This window comes from Cololabis saira, chromosome 7 (genome assembly GCF_033807715.1).
Source record: "Cololabis saira isolate AMF1-May2022 chromosome 7, fColSai1.1, whole genome shotgun sequence".
Classification (NCBI taxonomy): Eukaryota; Metazoa; Chordata; class Actinopteri; order Beloniformes; family Belonidae; genus Cololabis; species Cololabis saira.
In genome coordinates, this window is record NC_084593.1 from 9,669,931 (window position 1) to 9,692,814 (window position 22,884).

Genomic DNA, 22,884 nt, shown 5'->3' on the forward strand with positions numbered 1-22,884 from the left:
AAATATTGCAAACATTATCAACACTTCCCCCCACCGTGACTTTTTTTTGAAGCTCTACAAATAGACATTATGTGAGGGATATGAAATTATTCTTGTATGAAAATGTTCATGTATGAAAATGTTTTTGTATGTGCAGAGAATTTTAAACTGGACTTAAATGGACAATGTTGACACCTGTTAACACCCATTAGGAAGCACAAAACTCACGCCTCATGAAAGGATTATGGGTAGACCTATGACCATACCAAGCAATTCAGTTCTGTATATATGAAGAAGATGGACTTCCATGCCATGGATGAATCCATGATATCATTCTGTTCTACTCTAAACTTCTGTTGTTCAGTCAATCCACAGAAAAGTAAAAGCTGTCCAGTCTCCTCCTAGTGGCAAACCATGCCACAACCCGGAGACTGGGTTTGTGTCGGAGAGGGCCTCGGTGGTCCAGGGCTCAGCACGTCCTGCACCACCGACACTCAAGGGTGGGGAGCGCTGGCCTGGTTCCACGCGTCCCACTGCGGGAACACAGCTCCTCGACCATGCACCGGAGACCGGCCGATTCCTTCTTCTTTCTGTGGTACCCCGTCGGAGCCATTGAGGGGAGCAACGCGGGCAGGGGAAGCCCAGCTCCAACACCCAGGACCTCCACGACTGGTGGAGGAGCGGAGGAGCGGAGGAGCAGAGGAGCAGCACAGGCCCCGCAGACCCCCACAAGCGAGACAATTATGGTGTAGCATCGAGATGTGACTCCACATACTCTCCTTCTGAAGAACTGCTTGTTAAGCCTAAAACAAGCCAAAAACCACTGCCCGATTCCATTGAGGATTCGGCAAGGACCGCAACAGGGGGCATGCCGATGCTCTCACGGGAGATGGCTGCTGTAAGGATGATGGCCTTGCAAAATCGTGCTGCATTGGACTACTTATTAGCTTCTCAAGGGGGAACTTGTGCTGTGATTAAAACTGAATGCTGTACCTTTATACCTAACCACAATGCCACCATCCAAGAAATAACAGATCACTTGAAAAACATTGCTAACACATTACATACACCTGTCACGACTAGTTTGTTTGGTTGGTTTAGAGAACAGTTAGGACACGTTGGTTACTTGATATTTGAATTTGCTTTATTGGGGCTTGTACTCCTAATTGTTATTTGGCTTCTGATTACATGTCTAAGGTTCACTTGCAAAATATGTATGGCTCAAACTACTACTAAAATCATGTACTCCACTGTAATTCCACCTCTACCGTCAGTGGAGGAGGAAAATTCAGATTTTCTGTTCAAAATTGAGATTGACTGTACTTAAAAAAAAAAAAAAAAAAAAAAAAAAAAAATTGTGAATTGATGAGGCCCCCTGCAGACCCCCTGCGGGGACACGACGCCGCCCTGCGGACGGCTCCTGAACTCATATCCCCCTCAGCTCATTGACATGCAATTCCAGTTGCTAAGGACCCCTGCCGGTACGACACCTTGCCGGCAACGCATTGTCTCATTCAATGTCCCTAGGCATTGTCATTCCAGTCCCTGCGTCTTGTTTCCCTGCTGGGACAGGCACCAGGAGAGTATCGGACTTCCAGCCCCCCGCAAGGCCACGCCTCTGACTGTCACACTGACTTGTTTAATTCTGTTGTTTGTTCTTGTATAAAAAAGCTTGTTACAAACCATTCGATGTCAGCCCACCGAACGAGACACTGTCTGTATCTGTCTGCTGAACGCCGGCTAGAATAAAATCTCTCATCCCACAGCGGACTCTTGAACTGGACTTTGTAATATTCTTCAACATTGGCTTTACAAGCCGGCCCAAACGTTGCATTTCCTGCCATCGATAGACAACCGACAAGTCCTTTGGATTAACAGAAATTGTTTGAAGGAAAGTCCCAACTACAGTTGGCATAAACTTAGTGGTGAGCTCACACCACTTTGGATCTGACAATCCTGGGGTAAAAGGAAGCTGGGCTGCCAACTAAGCTCATATTAAAAGAGAGATCAGTGCAAAGTGCTCAAATCCACAGGTGATAAAAATAAAAAAAGTATTTTTTGAAATATTTAACTTAAATTAGTGTATTTATCTGGTGGTTTACCACAGGCAAACAGCAGATCTGGTGTCCTTGTGAAGTTAATGTCTCCCCCCCGCTTCTGCAGCCTGCAGAACTGCAGATCCTTAGCTGTCAGTACCAGCATTAGTACCAATTTCCCAGCCTGCCTCAGTCTCTCCCTTACCGACAGGCATCTGGATCTGAAAATGGCAGTTTATTTAGGATGAAACAGAAGCCAGAAGGGTCCTTGGGGTATTTTGACCAAAACACCTAAAATTGTACTGATTTTGGCAAAAAAGGAATAATATTTCAGCTTTCAGTGCAGTGCTTCAGGGTGGACGCATCTAAGAACAGACGTGAGATGAAAACGTATTATGGGAAGATGCTGATCTCTACATTGACCCTGATGCACCCACTAGTGTGTCTAAATAAATACATTTACTTTTGTGTAATTAACCAGAAATCTTACCGTTATGTAACTGTATTTACTTTTTTCTGGAAGAGAAAACAAAGGATATACTGGATATATCTGTAAAACTGTTGTTTCACCTCAAGTACAGTATGCATGCTGTCATTTGTTCAAGTCTGCACATGCACTCTCCCAAAACAATGACCTGAAAACAGCAAGTTGAGAAGAAACGTGTCTGACCCGGTCTGGGTCGGCTGTCTTGTTTTCTTAGGTTTCAGCTTTGGTTTAATTCTTTGTTTTAAAGAAACTCTTTTGTGTTTATTTTCCTGTGTTGTTTTGAAGCTGTTCTACCCTGATGTGTTTGCTTTGTTGGTCTGTTCTATCTTTATCTTTATTATCGACACCTGTGTCTTGTCAGCTCATCTGTGAGTGTGTTTGCATGTAATTGTGTGTGTGTGTGTGTGTGTGTGTGTGTGTGTGTGTGTGTGTGTGTGTGTGTGTGTGTGTTCCAGTTTGTTTGTTGTTTATCTGCTGTGTTTTCTGGTCTGTTTCTTCATGTTCTTGTGTTTCTCGACCAGTTTTGAGTTTTATTGACATTAATGATTATCCAACATTGGCAGCTGTTTTTGTCCACTGATTTTTATTAAAATTGAAATGACAAATATTGTTGCTCCTACAACTTCTAAAAATGATTATTTTGGAAGTGTATGGATTTTTTTTAAATAAATGTTGGCACACCAAGACTTTAAAGGTTATCTGCCTGGACCACTTACTCCATCCTTACTGCATCCATACTGGCGCTGTCACATCAATAACATCATTGTCACTTTATCTCTGAGCAACAGCTGCAAAGTTGCAACCCTTGAAAACTCTTTGAGGCATGTCATACTTCTAATCTGACTTAAAAGTTTCATTTGAAGGAATATTTACTGTATTATCATCAAAAAAACAAACACCCAAAAGCACCTTGGACCCCTGTCCAGGTTGTCTCTGACAGTAACTGTGTATTAATTAATGGGACTGTCTCTCACATCAACAATGATGCATCTATCTCTCGGAGCTACAGTGGATATCGTTACAGGGATGTCAAAGAGAATCGAGACAGGAATGGAGAGAAAATGAGAGGGTGACTGAACCAGAGTGTATCTGAGACAGCCTCAGAGAAATAACTACGTCTGTAGGGAACACCTGCTGAGCTTAAAATTGCACGGATTCCTTTATGTTGCTTTTAAAAGAACTATTGCTGCATCCCTCTATATGAACACTGCAATCACATACTGTAGCTCTGTGGATGGGACTTATAATTGTGGCTTGCATTGAAGGTTTAGCTCAGGGGTCGGCAACCCAAAATGTTGAAAGAGCCATATTGGACCAAAAACACAAAAAACAAATATGTCTGGAGCCGCAAAAAATGAAAAGTCTTGTATAAGCCTTAGAATGAAGGCAACACATGCTGCATGTAGCTATATTAGTTATAACTGGGGGAAGATTATTTTTTTCATTATGCACTTCGAGAAAAAAGTTGAAATGTCGAGAAAAAAGTCGAAGTCTCGAGAAAAAAGTTGAAATGCCGAGATTAATGTTGAAGAACAATCTCTAGAAAAAAGTCGAAATGTCAAAAAAAAAGTCAAAATTTAGAGAAAAAAGTCGAAATGTCGAGAAAAAAAGTCCAAATGTCGAGATTAAAAATGAAAGGAAAAAGAAGAAAAAAAGAGAAAAAAAGAAGAAAAAAGAAAAAAGAAGAAAAAAGGAAAAAAAGAGAAAAAAAGAAGAAAAAAAGGAAAAAAAAAGGTCAAACATTTTTGAAAAAGCTCCAGGAGCCACTAGGGCATGCGGCTCTGGAGCCGCGGGTTTGTGTTTAGGTTGTCACCAAAAGGAAAAAAAAAATTAAATTACCTAATTTAAATGGTTTGACTCGCACCATAAAAAGCACCGTCACCCCCAACACCTCCCCTTCCACCTATCCAAGGCCGTTCCTCTCTTCCCATGCGTTTGATTTATCAGATCAGCCCAGTGTGCAGTTTTGTCTCCAGTTTCTAAAAACAGCCAGATTGTAGACCCTGTTATACCAGTCGGTTTTGTTTCAGACGATCCAGCTGTTGTTGCACTCACTCTCCCTCTAGCCTTGTCATTCCTCTGCCACAGATCCTTGCTGACTTCTGCAACCCAGGTCTTGGTCACCACTTTCCCCGCAAAGCACTGGCCATCTTCAGCCATAACAAACTTCCCCATAACCACTTCCGGCTCTCCATGTCTGCGTTCACTAGCCTCAGGGATCCCTGACAATCAGTCTGGCGCTGCCAAAACAGCTCGGACTTTCTGGGGCATGAACTTCCATGGAAGAGGCGTCATCAGATTTGGAAGAGGAGTTATTTGAGATCGTTTTATAATGTGGAAAGGACGCAATGTCCAGCTGAGGAAAAGGCTCAGGATTTGTGGTAACATCCCAAATAAATAACAGGATCCAAGGCTTTGTAGTCCTGGGACCATCAAAGACTACGTTTACATGCAGTCAAAATTTGGGTTATTGCTAATATTCAGGTTACTGAGACATTCGGAATATTCTGTTTACATGGTAATTAATCATTTGGGATATCTGGATCAAACCAGCGACGCGCGGAGAACATCATGACGCAATTCCCGTCATTTCCGCTTCTTCTTCCTGTATCCAAATTCAAAACAAATGCTGCTTCGCACAACTTTTCGCTCACCTTCTTGTAAATCTCGCTATCCCCGTACTTTCTACCGTCTACAAATGCAGAAATGTTCATATCCTTCATTACATTTATGAAGTGATTAGTCTCCTCCTGGTCTTGCGTTTCTCCGTGTTTATAAGAACGTCCTGGACTCAAAAGACCAGGATTCCTTGTGAAAAGAGCATGCACAGAAAACAAATTCATGTTCCGTTTGATGGGGATATTCCGTTAGGCATTTACATGACCGAATATTCAGGTTTTAAAAGGAGTAACCCAGGGGTCATATTCAGGTTTTTAAAAACCCAAATATGAGCAAATTCGGGTTATTCAAAGGGGTTATTGGTGTTTACATGGCCATGCAAAACCGGGTTATTGCTAATATTCAGGTTTTAAAAGGGTTATTGAGTGCATGTAAACGCAGTCAATGGGTTTTTATTGTTGTGACTGATTGGAATAAATATGAAATGCACCCAAACACACCGAGCCTCTTTACATGGGTACTGTGTTCGCATTTTCGAAAGATGATTACCATAGAGTCCACCAAGAAACTGCAGGTCATGATTTCCGCCGTGTCCAGAATGTTGCTGAAGGGCTTGCATGATGCCACGTCCATTGCCAACTACAGAAGAAGAAGAAAAAAAAAAAGGAAATGTCAGGATTCAATGGATTTAAAACCGGTCACTTAGCAGCACAGTTCAATTCGGCTCGCAAACAAAAAAAAGCCTCCAAAATATTGGGAAGTATGGGCGCTGGTACTTTTAAAAGTTGTTTGAAAACAAAATAAAAGTTATGATTGAAGTAAAATGGTTTTTTTATTGACTCTGATTGTGAGATTGGAGAATAAGACTGATTGTTTTTCATCTGGTTTGAATTCCTTGGGCTCACTGCAGGCGAAACCGAAGAGCCTCAAAGCAAATTCCTCACATTTAAAGAGGCCATAGTTGTTATATTTGTCTTCTCCGTTCCCTCCAAAAACCTTATATAACATGGAGCGTGTTTTGTTTTCGTAACTGTGTGAGCACCACTGGGAGCTTATTTGGGAGAAAACAAACAACAGACTGAATATCCGCGCCAAAAAAGTACAGCCATTGTGAGAATAATAATAATTCCAATACATCGACAACACTTACAGATGTTTTGACCCATTCTATGTATTGATGGAAGTAGCCGATAATGATCGCTGTATATTTCCTCGTTTCCTGGGGGAGAAATAGAGCATATGGTGTAAGAAAAGATGTTTGGAATTCAAACAACGAAAGATTATCTTGTCTTGATTATCTTACCTGATTGATTAAAAGCGTGGCGTTGTGGGAGATGAGGTACTGGGCGGTTTCAATGGCGTTGAGAACAGCCAAGACTTTGTTCTGTGGAGCGGAAACGATGCGTACAGGTTAGGGCTGGGCGATATATCAAGATTTTAATATATATCGATATATTTTCGGTACTTTCGATATATGCGATATGTTACGAGACAATATCGTTTATATCGATTTAAAAAAAAAAAAAAAGAAGTTTTTATTTTTATTTTTTTTTTAATGATTTTGATATAGCTTATTTTGTGACAAATTGACTTGAATGTTTTATTTGAAATTTGCACAAATGTTTTGTTATTTGCACAACTGTCAACCTCAGTGGAAAAGTCTGCCTGTTACTGTCTACATTGTATTAATTGCACAGTGTATTTGAATGTAATTGTTATGCAGGAAAGGGATATTTGTTTTATTTTATTCAAGAAGCATTTTTATTCTATAAATGCAGGCAGTTTATTTTTATTTCATTTGTTTTATACATTTTGATATTGTGCAGACCTCTGTTAATAAAGGAACCTGTGTGACATTTGGCACGAGGCTTTGTATTAAAACTGACTGTTTTTTTAAGGCAAGGCAAATGTATTTATATAGCACAATTCAACACAAGGTAATTCAAAGTGCTTTACATTGACATTAAAAGCGGCAAGACATAATAACAAATAGGTAAGAATGAGAAAAGAAGTAAAATAATAAAAAGCACAAGCTGTTAAAAAAAAATAAGGGCAGTAGAGTACAGCAGGTTTAATTTAAGAGTACACTTCAGTAAACAGTAATGTTTTTAACCCTGATTTAAAGGAGCTGACAGTTGGAGCAGACCTCAGGTCTTTAAGGGTTTGCCTCAGAAAAAAATTAAGCTAACAGAGATGCTATGCTATAATGCTTTGGGGGAAACCCCAATTATGGCACAGAAAAAATATCGATATATATCGAGTATCGCCATTCAGCTAGAAAATATCGAGATATGACTTTTGGTCCATATCGCCCAGCCCTAGTACAGGTGAGATAAACGGATGACTGAAGTCAACAAAAACTGTGCACGGCTTACTCACCGGGAGATCTGAGGCCGTTCTCTCCAGGAACCTCATGCTCTGGTTCAACGCGTTCTTGAGGAAAACACAGATGATGTCAGGGACCATTTTTATTCATTCATAAAAAAACATATGCACGCGTGACACAAAGCGAGAACAGAAGAGATCAAAACTAACACATGATGGAGAACATTAAGATTTAAATATCGTCATGCTGAAGAATTTCGTGCCAAAATTAAACATCCACATTGCAAAGAAAGAGATGACTAATATTACTTTATAGTGCAATCATATACAGGAAATTAGAATATTGTGATAAAGTTCTTTATTTTCTGTAATGCAATTAAAAAAAGAAAAATGTCATACATTCTGGATTCATTACAAATCAACTGAAATATTGCAAGTAATATTGCAAGTAATATTGTATTGTATTATATTTGTAATATTGCATATTGCAATATTACAAATTATTGTAATATTGCTGATTATGGTTTACAGTTTAAGATTCCCAGAATATTCAAATTTTTTTAGATAGGATATTTAAGTTTTTTTTATTTATTTATTTATTTGCACAATGATAACAGTAATTTTTTATCATACAAGGACAAATAATTTGTGCAGGAGAGGAAAAGAAGCCCGAAGGGCTTATAAAAAATCCTCCCCCTCAATACAAAATCACCAAAACAAATCAATCAATAGAAAAAGAATAGAGTTTTCTTAAACTGTAAGCCATGATCAGCAATATTAAAATAATAAAAGGCTTGCAATATTTCAGTTGATTTGTAATTAATCCAGAATGTATGACATTTTTGCATTACAGAAAATAAAAGGACTTTATCACAATATTCTAATTTTCTGAGACAGTCATGTACTGGACAAACACTGCTAAACAAACTAGCAATTAATTTTTCATAAAGTGGATATTTTGGAACCATTTTGGTACAAAACCTTTCTTTCACAACACCGCTGTGTACATGATGTAAATGTAAACACAGGAACTAAGTCGTCGTTCAAGTAAATGTGGATGCAGTTCCTGATTTTGATGTAGATCATGTCATCTGAAAGACTCTGCTTCTTCACGTGTTTCACATCATGAATGAGGACAGTAAATGGACACATTTCCGCTTACCCTCGCTCTAACATATTTCTTGAAGTTGAATGAGGAAAAAAAGGAAGACGGAAGCAAAAACAAAGAGAGAAACGTTGTAAGATGTGTTGCTGAAACATCACTGCTTGTGAATGCTTGTGTTTACAAAAGGAAGAACAGGTGCTGGCGTTGACGGAGAAAGTGGAACTGAATATTTATCTGAATATCCTGAATAGAATAGAAGACTTTATTGATCTCCCAGAGGAGAAATTAAATCGTGCAGCAGCCAAACACACACACGCTCAACGGTTTATACAAAAAAATGTAAATAGAAATAACCAATAAATAGCTAAATAATAAAAAAGAGCAATATAAAATGTAGAAAAATGAGCAATGTACAAGAGAAAAAATAGTAAACACAAAAAAACGGATAATATTTACATGTGCAAAAATACGTGAGGTATTTAGCGAAGGCTGCAACTTCTGTTTCTATTATATAAATTGGAACAAGCATCTAAACGGCCATCTCCAGACAAATAGATAAATATGAGCAAGTAGTGGATTTATCAGTATCCAAATTACCGTATTGGCCTGAATATAAGACGGTGTTTTTTGCATTGAAATAAGACTGAAAAAGTGGGGGTCGTCTTACATTCGGGGTCTAGACGTTATACCCATTTACACCGCTAGATGGCGCCAGATATCTTTAAAGCGAATGCTGAATTTAACTCCCCAGGCCAAAGCAAACCCCTGTCACGAAGAAGAAAAATAAAAAATTGTATAAGAAAGAAAAGAGAAGAAAATAAGAGAAGAGATAACAGAAAGTGGAGAAACGTAGCGACAATCTGGAGAAAAGAGGGTGGAAGATCGGTGAACCGGCAGCTGAGGAGTTAGGATGCAAACTTCAAGATAATGATTTCAAATAGTCAAAATAACAGGCTTTTTCTCTCAAATTTATTGTTATAATCATTTGTTTCAGATGTACTGTAATTATTTTCTGTACAAAAATTGAATTTGGTGTTCAAAAAGTCTTTCTTCAAACTTGAGTCTTGAAAAAGAGGAGGTCGTCTTATAATCAGGGTCGTCTTATATTCGGGACAATACGGTATAACGGCTGAAAAATGAACAGTCAAATGATTTTTGTAGTTATATCATTGGCCCAGATGTTTATGACCCCCAGTCATCTTAGTTTGCCGGGAAGAAAACAAGAGCAATCGTGACAGCTGAATTAGAAATGTCTATTATAAAAAAAAAATCACCAGTGTTTGTGCATTATTTCTTAGCTGGTCTAGGGGAGATGACTAAACAATCAGGTCTAATGCAGAAAACATAGACTCCAGCATTCGTACACAAAAGGGTATTACCATGGCTTGTTCCATAGGGATGATCTGTTGTCTGTGGATCTGCTGCAGAGTACCAATGTGTCTTTTCAGAGCTGTCTGCAGAGGACCCCTGGGCTTAAAAGCACACACAAATACACAAATGCAGTGAAATATAAATTACCAAAGAGCGGAACAAATGGTACACTGTGTAAATGTTTAAAATTGTTAAAAAAAAAAAAACTGTACTTAGAAGAGCAGAAATGTCCAAATTCATTCTTTTTACCAGATGTACGAGGCCCTTAAGTACATAAGGTTGTCTTTTATGAATCTCAATAGTTGTGAAGTTTACCTAAAATACTGGACAACCTAAACTGGAACACCTGTTTTTGTTTGAGTCACGTTGGACAGACCATCCAACAGTTTTGGCACTTTTGCCAAAAAAACAGAATCTTCCATTTTTCTTTTTAGAAAATTTAATTTGTTATCTGTCTTAAATGTGAATACCTATCAAACCTGTGTGTTTATGTATAAGTTTGTATATTCATCTCATGACCTGCCACTCAGCTTCCAGAATTTTTTTAAGTTTTCCTCAGACATCCATTCATATCAGACACGACACTCAAAGAACTTTCACCTTCCTTTATGCCGGACTTCACACAATCAACGCACTTTAAAATACAGAGGACCGTCGCTATGGAACAATTTACCTACATCACTAAAATCAATATCTTCACTGGCTTTGTTCAAAAAACACTTGAAAAAAAATCATGTTTTAGTTAAGATCAGAAACACAACTGGAGTTTTTAAATTGTACTTTTTTTCATGCAATTATACTACATTTTCTTCATTTTTTTTTCCATCTTTCAATAATTAAGTAGTGTTTTTCTTTTTCATGTTAAATTGTCTTTTTCTGTCTTACAGTATATTATCCATTTCTATATTGTGTTTTTGCTTTTGCTGTTGTTATTAGGGCCCGAGCACTTGCAGTGCGAAGGCCCTATTGTATTTGCAGGAATTTTTATTATTATTAGGGCCCGAGCACCTTCAGTGCGAAGGCCCTATTGTATTTGCAGGAATTTTTATTAGGGCCCGAGCACCTTCAGTGCGAAGGCCCTATTGTATCTGTAGGAATTCTTCGCGTTATTATTATTATTATTATTATTATTATTTTTCTGACGAAAGGAGGGCCTTTTTGCCCCCCTAAACGTGCCCAAAAAGTCACCAAATTTTGCATGCAAGGCAGGCCTGGCGAAAAATTTGATATTTAATGGTTTGCATTAATGGGCGTGGCAAAATGGCTCAACAGCGCCCCCTTGAAAACTTTGTGCCTCAAGCCCCACGATACGGTTTGACGTACATGCACGAAAATCGCTACACACCTGTATCATGGCACAACTTCAAGAAAAGTCTCTTGGAGCCATGCCCGAAACCGAACAGGAAGTCGGCCATTTTGAATTAATTGTGTAATTTTGGCGCAATTTATGCCCTTCCTTCGGCAGTTAATACGGCCCGAACCGTAACGTGCCCCCAAGTGTGTTATACATCAAAATGTGCGTCTCCATCTTCCGACCCCACGCATTACTTTTCTCTTTCAAAAGCGTTACCGTGGCGACGCTAGACGACAAAAAGCGCGCCCACCCTTCATCTGATTGGTTCAGACCGAAAAAACTTTGCGCCTCAAGCCCCATAATACGCTTTGACGTACATGAACGAAAATCGGTACACACCTGTATCATGTCGCAACTTAAAGAAAAGTCTCTTGGCGCCATGGCCGAAACCGAACAGGAAGTCGGCCATTTTGAACATTCTGAATTAATCGCGTAATTTTGGAGCAATATATGCCATTCCTTCGAGAATTAATACGGCCCGAACCGTATCGTGCACCCAGATGTGTTATACATCAAAATGTGCGTCTCCATCCTGCGACTACACGCATTACTTTTCTCTTTCAAAAGTGTTACCGTGGCGACGCTAGACGCCCACAAGCGCACCCCCGCTTCATCTGATTGGTCCATATTTGATAGTTCCCCAAAAGGCACCAAATTTGGCATGCAAGCCAGGCCTGGCGGTAAATTTGATATTTTATGGTTTACATTAATGGGCGTGGCAAAATGGCTCAACAGCGCCCCCCGGAAAACTTTGTGCCTCAAGCCCCACGATACGGTTTGACGTACATGCACGAAAATCGCTACACACCTGTATCATGGCACAACTTCAAGAAAAGTCTCTTGGAGCCATGGCCGAAACCGAACAGGAAGTCGGCCATTTTGAATTAATTGTGTAATTTTGGCGCAATTTATGCCATTCCTTCGGCAATTAATACGGCCCGAACCGTAATGTGCACCCAGGTGTGTTATACATCAAAATGTGCGTCTCCATCCTGGGACTACACGCATTACTTTTCTCTTTCAAAAGTGTTACCGTGGCGACGCTAGACGCCAAAAGGCGCGCCCCCCCTTCATCTGATTGGTCCATATTTGATAGTTCTCCAAAAGTAATCAAATTTTGCATGCAAGTCAGACTTGGCGATACATTTGATATTTCATGGTTTGCATTAATGGGCGTGGCCTAACGGCTCAACAGCGCCCCCTAGAATACTTTTATCTGCCATAACTTTTGAATGGTTTGACATAGGAAGTTGTGGGTGGTGTCATAGGACTCAGTAATGAGTCCTTAAGCTTCGTTGGCCTGAATTAGCCCCGCCCTTTCTTCTAATTGCTATAACTTTTTAATGGTTTGACTCCCGCTTCCTGATTCAAACGTCTGCCGGCCCCGCCCCCCGACCAATCAGTGGCGAGTAGGGTGATGACGGCCCCGCCCCCCGACCAATCAGTGGCGAGTAGGGTGATGACGGCCCCGCCCCCCGACCAATCAGCTGTTGTAATGTGGTGACGTTAGAAACAGTCCCTTGCTCAGCCCGGTTAGAACCTCGGTTGAATGGTTACAGAAAAAGTAATAAAAAATAGTAGTGTTTTACTAATATTTATACCTTACAAATATTTAAAAAATTAGGAAAAAAAAGTTCTAGACATAATATCGCTATCTTGGTCTGTCCTAACCCAGTAAGTCAAAGTGAGGTATCAGCTGAGATATAGCTCAACCACATCATTGCGGTCTTTGGTGCCGGTGGTTGGGAGTTCGAGCCTGGCAGGGTGCTGACAATTTTGTAAGCAAATTTTGTGTTTTTTTTACATCAAGATGTGCGTCTCTTTCCTGCGACGACTCACATTACTTTTCTCTTTCAAAAGTGTTACCGTGGCGACGCTAGACGTGAAAAAGCGCTCGTCCCCTTCATCTGATTGGTCCATATTTGATAGTTCTCCAAAAGTAATCAAATTTTGCATGCAAGTCAGACTTGGCAATACATTTGATATTTCATGGTTTGCATTAATGGGCGTGGCCTAACGGCTCAACAGCGCCCCCTAGAATACTTTTCTCTGCCATAACTTTTGAATGGTTTGACATAGGAAGTTGTGGGTGGTGTCATGGGACTCAGTAATGAGTCCTTAAGCTTCGTTGGCCTTAATTAGCCCCGCCCCTTCTTCTGATTGGTTGTCCCTTTTTTCTGCTATAACTTTTTAATGGTTTGACTCCCGCTTCCTGATTCAAACGTCTGCCGGCCCCGCCCCCCGGCCAATCAGTGGCGAGTAGGGTGATGACGGCCCCGCCCCCCGACCAATCAGTGGCGAGTAGGGTGATGACGGCCCCGCCCCCCGACCAATCAGCTGTTGTAATGTGGTGACGTTAGAAATAGTCCCGTGCTCAGCCCGGTTAGAACCTCGGTTGAATGGTTACAGAAAAAGTAATAATTAAATAGTAGTGTTTTACTAATATTTATACCTTACAAATATTTAAAAAATTAGGAAAAAAAAGTTCCAGACATTATACCGCTATCTGATTCGTGGCTCAGGGGTAACGTCACAGTCTTTCATGTGAGAGGTCACGGGTTCGATCCCAGCACAATGCAAAGTTTATTGTCAGAAGTTTTTGTGTTTTTTTTAACATCAAAATATGCGTCTCCATCTTGCGACGACGCGCATTACTTTTCTCTTTCAAAAGTGTTACCGTGGCGACGCTAGACGCCAAAAGGCGCGCCCCCCCTTCATGTGATTGGTCCATATTTGATAGTTCTCCAAAAGTCACCAAATTTTGCATGCAAGCCAGGCCTGGTGATAAATTTTATATTTCATGGTTTGCATTAATGGGCGTGGCCTAACGGCTCAACAGCGCCACCTTGAATACTTTTCTCTGCCATAACTTTTGAATGGTTTGACATAGAGAGTCGTGGGTGGTGTCATCAGATTCTGTATGGAGTCCTTGACCTTCATTGGCCTGAATTAGCCCCGCCCCTTCTTCTGATTGGTTGTCCCTTTTTTCTGCTATAAACTTTGAATGGTTTGACATAGGAAGTCGTAGGTGGTGTCAAGGGACTCTGCAATGAGTCCTTGAGCTTCTTTGGCCTGAATTAGCCCCGCCCCTTCTTCTGATTGGTTGTCCCTTTTTTATAATAAAATCGCCACGAGCCGCCAGTCGCTCTCGCGCTGACTCCCGCTTCCTGATTCAAACGTCTGCCGGCCCCGCCCCCCGACCAATCGGTGGCGAGTAGGGTGATGACGGCCCCGCCTCCCGACCAATCAGTGGCGCGGAGGGTGATGACGGCCCCGCCCCCCGACCAATCGGTGGCGAGTAGGGTGATGACGGCCCCGCCCCCCGACCAATCAGTGGCGAGTAGGGTGATGACGGCCCCGCCCCCCGACCAATCAGCTCCCTGTAATGTGGTGACGTCAGAAATATTCCCAGCTCAGCCCGGTTACAACCTTGGCAGAATGGTTACAGAAAAAGTAATAATTAAAATAGTAGGGTTTTACTAATATTTATAACTTACAAATATTTAAAAAAATTAGAAAAAACAGCTCCAGACTTACATTACTAAATATCGATATGTTGGTCTCTCCTAAGTCAGTAGGTCAAATAGGAATGAGAAGCTGAGTCTTAGCTCAGCCAGAGCGTTCCCGTCTTTGGAGTCAGAGATCAGAGTTCGATTCCCGCAGTATCCAGACTTTTTTGTCAGCAATTTTTTTTTTTCTACATCAATATGTGCGTCCCTGTCCTGCAACGACGCACATTACTTTTCTCATTTAAAAGCGTTACCGCGGCAACGCTAGACACCAAAAAGTGCGCCCACCCTTCATCTGATTGGTTCAGAGGGAAAAAACTTTGAGCCTCAAGCCCCATAATACGGTTTGACGTACATGAACGAAAATCGGTACACACCTGTATCATGTCGCAACTTAAAGAAAAGTCTCTTGGCGCCATGGCCGAAATTGAACAGGAAGTCGGCCATTTTGAATTAATTGTGTAATTTTGGCGCAATTAATGCCATTCCTTCGGCAATTAATACGGCCCGAACCGTAACGTGCATCCAGGTGACTTATACCTCAAAATGTGCGTCTCCATCTTGCGCCTACGCGCATTACTTTTCTCTTTCAAAAGTGTTACCGTGGCGATGCTAGACGCCAAAAAGCGTGCCCCCTTAATCTGATTGGTCCATATTTGATAGTTCTCCAAAAGTCACCAAATTTTGCATGCAAGCCAGGCCTGGTGATAAATTTGATATTTCATGGTTTGCATTAATGGGCGTGGCAAAATGGCTCAACAGCACCCCCCGGAAAACTTTTCTCTGCCATAACTTTTGAATGGTTTGACATAAAGAGTCATGGGTGGTGTCATGGGACTCGGTATTGAGTCCTTGACCATAATTGGTGAAAATTAGCCCCGCCCCTTCTTTTGATTGGTTGTCCCTATTTCCTGCTATAACTTTTGAATGGTTTGACATGGAGAGTCGTGGGTGGTGTCATCAGACTCTGTATGGAGTCCTTGACCTTCATTGGCCTGAATTAGCCCCGCCCCTTCTTGTGATTGGTTGTCCCTTTTTTCTGCTATAACTTTTGAATGGTTTGACATAGGAAGTCGTGGGTGGTGTCATTTCTGATATGCTTATGGGGGGCGGCGGCCGTGAGTGCGAGGGCCCGTTCATCGCTGCTTGCAGCTTTAATTATTATTATTATTATTATTATTATTATTTTCCTGACAAAGTGAAGGCCTTTTTGCCCCCCTTAACATGCCCAAAAAGTCACCAAATTTTGCACCCTAGTCAGGCCTGGCGAAAAATTTGATATTTAAAGGTTTGCATTAATGGGCGTGGCAAAATGGCTCAACAGCGCCCCCCAGAAAACTTTGTGCCTCAAGCCCCACGATACGATTTGACGTACATGCACGAAAATCAGTACACACCTGTATCATGGGACAACTTAAACAAAAGTCTCTTGGAGTCATGCCCGAAACCGAACAGGATGTCGGCCATTTTGAATTAGTCGTGTCATTTTGGCGAAATTTATGCCATTCCTTCGAAAGTTAATTCAGCCCGAACCGTAACGTGCCCCCAAGTGTGTTATACATCAAAATGTGCGTCTCCATCCTGCGACAACACGCATTACTTTTCTCTTTCAAAAGCGTTACCGTGGCGGCGCTAGACGCCAAAAAGCGCGCCCACCCTTCATCTGATTGGTTCAACAGAAAAAACTTTGTGCCTCAAGCCCCATAATACGGTTTGACGTACATGAACGAAAATCGGTACACACCTGTATCATGTCGCAACTAAAAGAAAAGTCTCTTGGCGCCATGGCCGAAACCGAACAGGAAGTCGGCCATTTTGAACATTCTGAATTAATTGCGTAATTTTGGAGCAATATATGCCATTCCTTCGAGAGTTAATTCAGCCCGAACCGTATCGTGAACCCAGATGTGTTATACATCAAAATGTGCGTCTCCATCCTGCGACTACACGCATTACTTTTCTCTTTCGAAAGTGTTACCGTAGTGACGCTAGACGCCAACAAGCGCACCCCCCCTTCATCTGATTGGTCCATATTTGATAGTTCCCCAAAAGGCACCAAATTTGGCATGCAAGCCAGGCCTGGCGATAAATTTGATATTTCATGGTTTGCATTAATGGGCGTGGCAAAATGGCTCAACAGCGCCCCCCGGAAAACTTTGTGCCTCAAGCCCCACAATACGGTTTGACGTACATGCACGAAAATCGATACACACCTGTATCATGTCGCAACTTAAAGAAAAGTCTCTTGGAGCCATGGCCGAAACCGAACAGGAAGTCAGCCATTTTGAATTAATTGTGTAATTTTGGCGCAATTTATGCCATTCCTTCGGCAGTTAATTCAGCCCGAACCGTAACGTGCACCCAGGTGTGTTATACACCAAAATGTGCGTCTCCATCGTGCGACACCACGCATTACTTTTCTCTTTCAAAAGTGTTACCGTGGCAACGCTAGACGCGAAAAAGCGCACCCACCCTTCATCTGATTGGTCCATATTTGATAGTTCTCCAAAAGTCACCAAAATTTGCATGCAAGCCAGGCCTGGCGATAAATGTGATATTTCATGGTTTCCATTAATGGGCGTGGCCTAACGGCTCAACAGCGCCCCCTAGAATACTTTTATCTGCCATAACTTTTGAATGGTTTGACATAGAGAGTCGTGGGTGGTGTCATGGGACTCTGTAATGAGTCCTCAAGCTTCGTTGGCCTTAATTAGCCCCGCCCCTTCTTCTGATTGGTTGTCCCTTTTTTCTGCTATAACTTTTGAATGGTTTGACATAGGAAGTCGTGGGTGGTGTCATGGGACTCTGTAATGAGTCCTTAAGCTTCGTTAGCCTTAATTAGCCCCGCCCCTTCTTCTGATTGGTTGTCCCGATTTTCTGCTATAACTTTGGAATGGTTTGACATAGAGAGTTGTGGGTGGTGTAATCAGATTCTTTATGGAGCCCTTGACCTTCATTGGCCTGAATTAGCCCCGCCTCTTCTTCTGATTGGTTGTCCCTTTTTTCTGCTATAACTTTTAAATGGTTTGACATAGGAAGTCGTGGGTGGTGGCATGGGACTTTGTACTGAGTTCTTAAGCTTCGTTGGCCTTAATTAGCCCCGCCCCTTATTCTGATTGGTTGTCCCGATTTTCTGCTATAACTTTGGAATGGTTTAACATAGAGAGTCGTGGGTGTTGTCATCAGATTCTGTATGGAGTCCTTGACCTTCATTGGCCTGAATTAGCCCCGCCCCTTCTTGTCATTGGTTGTCCCTTTTTTCTGCTATTACTTTTTAATGGTTTGACATAGGAAGTCGTGGGCTGTGTCATGGGACCCTGTAATGAGTTCTTAAGTTTCGTTGGCCTTAATTAGCCCCGCCCCTTCTTCTGATTGGTTGTCCCGATTTTCTGCTATAACTTTTGAATGGTTTGACATAGAGAGTCGTGGGTGGTGTCACGGGACTCTGTAATGACTTCTGAAGCTTCGTTGGCCTTAATTAGCCCCGCCCCTTTTTCTGATTGGTTGTCCCGATTTTCTGCTATAACTTTTGAATGGTTTGACATAGAGAGTCGTGGGTGGTGTCATCAGAATCTGTATGGAGTCCTTGACCTTCATTGGCCTGAATTAGCCCCGCCCCTTCTTCTGATTGGTTGTCCCTTTTTTCTGCTATATCTTTTGAATGGTTTGATATAGGAAGTCATGGGTGGTGTCAATCCTGATATGCTTATGGGGGCCGGTGGCGGTGAGTGCGAGGGCCCGTTCATCGCTGCTTGCAGCTTTAATTATTAGGGCCCGAGCACTTGCAGTGCGAAGGCCCTATTGTATTTGCAGGAATTTTTATTATTATTATTATTATTATTATTATTATTATTTTCCTGACAAAGTGAAGGCCTTTTTGCCCCCCTTAACATGCCCAAAAAGTCACCAAATTTTGCACCCTAGTCAGGCCTGGCGAAAAATTTGATATTTAATGGTTTCCATTAATGGGCGTGGCAAATTGGCTCAACAGCGCCCCCTTGAAAACTTTGTGCCTCAAGCCCCACGATACGGTTTGACGTACATGCACGAAAATCGGTACACACCTGTATCATGGCGCAACTGAAAGAAAAGTCTCTTGGCGTCATGCCCGAAACCGAACAGGAAGTCGGCCATTTTGAATTAGTCGTGTCATTTTGGCGAAATTTATGCCATTCCTTCGAAAGTTAATTCAGCCCGAACCGTAACATGCCCCCAAGTGTGTTATACATCAAAATGTGCGTCTCCATCCTGCGACAACACGCATTACTTTTCTCTTTCAAAAGCGTTACCGTGGCGGCGCTAGACGCCAAAAAGCGCGCCCACCCTTCATCTGATTGGTTCAACAGAAAAAACTTTGTGCCTCAAGCCCCATAATACGGTTTGACGTACATGAACGAAAATCGGTACACACCTGTATCATGTCGCAACTAAAAGAAAAGTCTCTTGGCGCCATGGCCGAAACCGAACAGGAAGTCGGCCATTTTGAACATTCTGAATTAATTGCGTAATTTTGGAGCAATATATGCCATTCCTTCGAGAGTTAATTCAGCCCGAACCGTATCGTGAACCCAGATGTGTTATACATCAAAATGTGCGTCTCCATCCTGCGACTACACGCATTACTTTTCTCTTTCGAAAGTGTTACCGTGGCGATGCTAGACGCCAACAAGCGCACCCCCCCTTCATCTGATTGGTCCATATTTGATAGTTCCCCAAAAGGCACCAAATTTTGCATGCAAGCCAGGCCTGGCGATAAATTTGATATTTCATGGTTTGCATTAATGGGCGTGGCAAAATGGCTCAACAGCGCCCCCCGGAAAACTTTGTGCCTCAAGCCCCACAATACGGTTTGACGTACATGCACGAAAAACGGTACACACCTGTATCATGTCGCAACTTAAAGAAAAGTCTCTTGGAGCCATGGCCGAAACCGAACAGGAAGTCAGCCATTTTGAATTAATTGTGTAATTTTGGCACAATTTATGCCATTCCTTCGGCAGTTAATTCAGCCCGAACCGTAACGTGCACCCAGGTGTGTTATACACCAAAATGTGCGTCTCCATCGTGCGACACCACGCATTACTTTTCTCTTTCAAAAGTGTTACCGTGGCGATGCTAGACGCGAAAAAGCGCACCCACCCTTCATCTGATTGGTCCATATTTGATAGTTCTCCAAAAGTCACCAAAATTTGCATGCAAGCCAGGCCTGGCGATAAATGTGATATTTCATGGTTTGCATTAATGGGCGTGGCCTAACGGCTCAACAGCGCCCCCTAGAATACTTTTCTCTGCCATAACTTTTGAATGGTTTGACATAGAGAGTCGTGGGTGGTGTCATGGGACTCTGTAATGAGTCCTTAAGCTTCGTTGGCCTTAATTAGCCCCGCCCCTTCTTCTGATTGGTTGTCCCGATTTTCTGCTATAACTTTTGAATGGTTTGACATAGAGAGTCGTGGGTGGTGTCATCAGATTCTTTATGGAGTCCTTGAACTTCATTGGCCTGAATTAGCCCCGCCCCTTCTTCTGATTGGTTGTCCTTTTTTTATAATAAAATTGCCGCGAGCCGCCAGTCGCTCTCGCGCAGACTCCCGCTTCCTTATTCAAACGTCTGCCGGCCCCGCCCCCTGACCAATCAGTGGCGAGTAGGGTGATGGCGGCCCCGCCCCCGACCAATCAGTGGCGAGTAGGGTGATGACGGCCCCGCCCCCCGACCAATCAGTGGCGAGTAGGGTGATGACGGCCCCGCCCCCCGACCAATCAGCTCCCTGTAATGTGGTGACTTCAGAAATATTCCCGGCTCAGCCCGGTTACAACCTTGGCAGAATGGTTACAGAAAAAGTAATAATTTAAATAGTAGGGTTTTACTAATATTTATAACTTACAAATATTTAAAAAATTAGGAAAAAAAAGTTCCAGACATTTTATCGCTATGTTGGTCTGTCCTAAGCCAGTAGGTCAGGTGAAAGGAATAGCTGAGACTTAGCTCAGCCACATTATTGCGGTCTTTGCTGCCAGAGGTCGAGAGTTCAAGCCTGGCTTGAAATGCCAAAATTTTTGTCAGCAATTTTTGTGTTTTTTTTACATCAAAATGTTCGTCTCTGTCCTGTGACGACGCACATTACTTTTCTCTTTCCCCTTCTTCTGATTGGTTGTCCCGATTTTCTGCCATAACTTTTGAATTTGAGTGGAGTTTGCGCGCGCAGCTCCCGCGGGGGGAGGGGCTGATGTTCAGCGCGGCCGCCATCTTGGTCGAGGCGCCGCATTGACTGCCTGAGAACGTCGGGCGTGGCCGCCATCTTGGATCGGTATCGCTTTAACTCTAGAGCGTTCACTTCTATTGTGGAAGGAGGTGTCTGCATAAGTAAAATAACTATAACTCACTTGATTTTCAACCGATTTTCACGCGGTTTGCTTTGTTACAAACGGCAGACATGTAGCTATGATACAGGATGCTTGATGTACGTTAAATATGCAAGCTTTCATGCTAAAATACGTTCTGCAGGTAGTCACACTTCAGGTATACACACACACACACACATATATATATATATATATATATATATATATATATATATATATATATATATATATATATATATATATATATATATACACACACACACACACGCACACACAATATACACAATACAAAATACAGTATAGCATATTAATGAATGTATTAATATATTTGAATAACAGACATAACAAGCTTAAAAACAAAAAACATAACGGATGACAGCATACAATTGTCATAATGGAGAAAAAAAAGAAACATTTGGAAGGAGTGTGTGTGTGAGGAATTGTATATTAGTGTTATAAATTGAAATTATATAATAATGCAATCGCTATGATATATAATTTTACAATATAATACAGTCAAAAATATATGAAATGAAGCAACATACAATGCAATAATACAATATGCTATATTACTGGGTACGCTAATATGAAATAACAACATGTAATATAATATGGTATAATAGATTAATATAATATCATACATTCTGGACCATGAGATACAGCTGTACTGTATGATCGTCGTTCATTTGAGTGATCTGATTTTTTTTTTCATGGTTTGCATTAATGGGCGTGTCCTCACGGCTCAACAGCGCCCCCTAGAATACTTTTTTCTGCCATAACTTTTGAAAGGTTTGACATAGAGAGTCGTGGGTGGTGTCATGGGACTCGGCATTGAGTCCTTGACCATAATTGGTGACAATTAGCCCAGTCCCTTTTTCTGATTGGTTGTCCCTATTTTCTGCTATAACTTTTGAATGTTTTGACATAGAGAGTCGTGGGTGGTGTCATGGGACTCTGTAATGAGTCCTTGATCTTCTTTGCCCTGAATTAGCCCCGCCCCTTCTTCTGACTGGTCGTCCCTTTTTTCTGCTATAACTTTTGAAGGGTTTGACATAGGAAGTCGTGGGTGGTGTCATTTCTGATATGCTTATGGGGGGCGGTTGACGTGAGTGCGAGGGCCCGTTCATTGCTGCTTGCAGCTTTAATTATTATTATTATTATTTTCCTGACAAAGTGAAGGCCTTTTTGCCCCCCTTAACATGCCCAAAAAGTCACCAAATTTTGCACCCTAGTCAGGCCTGGCGAAAAATTTGATATTTAATGGTTTCCATTAATGGGCGTGGCAAAATGGCTCAACAGCGCCCCCTTGAAAACTTTGTGCCTCAAGCCCCACGATACGGTTTGACGTACATGCACGAAAATCGGTACACACCTGTATCATGGCGCAACTGAAAGAAAAGTCTCTTGGCGTCATGCCCGAAACCGAACAGGAAGTCGGCCATTTTGAATTAGTCGTGTCATTTTGGCGAAATTTATGCCATTCCTCGAAAGTTAATTCAGCCCGAACCGTAACGTGCCCCCAAGTGTGTTATACATCAAAATGTGCGTCTCCATCCTGCGACAACACGCATTACTTTTCTCTTTCAAAAGCGTTACCGTGGGGGCGCTAGACGCCAAAAAGCGCGCCCACCCTTCATCTGATTGGTTCGACAGAAAAAACTTTGTGCCTCAAGCCCCATAATACGGTTTGACGTACATGAACGAAAATCGGTACACTCCTGTATTATGTCGCAACTAAA

The 22,884-nt window shown here is 41.9% G+C and overlaps 1 protein-coding gene across 11 annotated transcripts in view; it reads right to left on the bottom strand.

The window, feature by feature from the left end:
• Positions 1–22,884, bottom strand: part of prom1a (prominin 1a) — a 162,444-nt gene that overhangs the window by 13,545 nt on the left and 126,015 nt on the right. For 10 of the 11 annotated variants that reach the window (XM_061724783.1, XM_061724789.1, XM_061724790.1 and 7 more), the window contains 6 exons: positions 9,931–10,023; positions 8,609–8,626; positions 7,501–7,554; positions 6,425–6,505; positions 6,272–6,340; positions 5,671–5,760 (listed from right to left, as the gene is read on the bottom strand). In XM_061724783.1, the coding sequence (XP_061580767.1) occupies positions 5,671–5,760; positions 6,272–6,340; positions 6,425–6,505; positions 7,501–7,554; positions 8,609–8,626; positions 9,931–10,023 (405 nt within the window). The remainder of the gene's footprint in view (positions 1–5,670; positions 5,761–6,271; positions 6,341–6,424; positions 6,506–7,500; positions 7,555–8,608; positions 8,627–9,930; positions 10,024–22,884) is intronic. The other variant, XM_061724787.1, reaches the window with a different exon arrangement.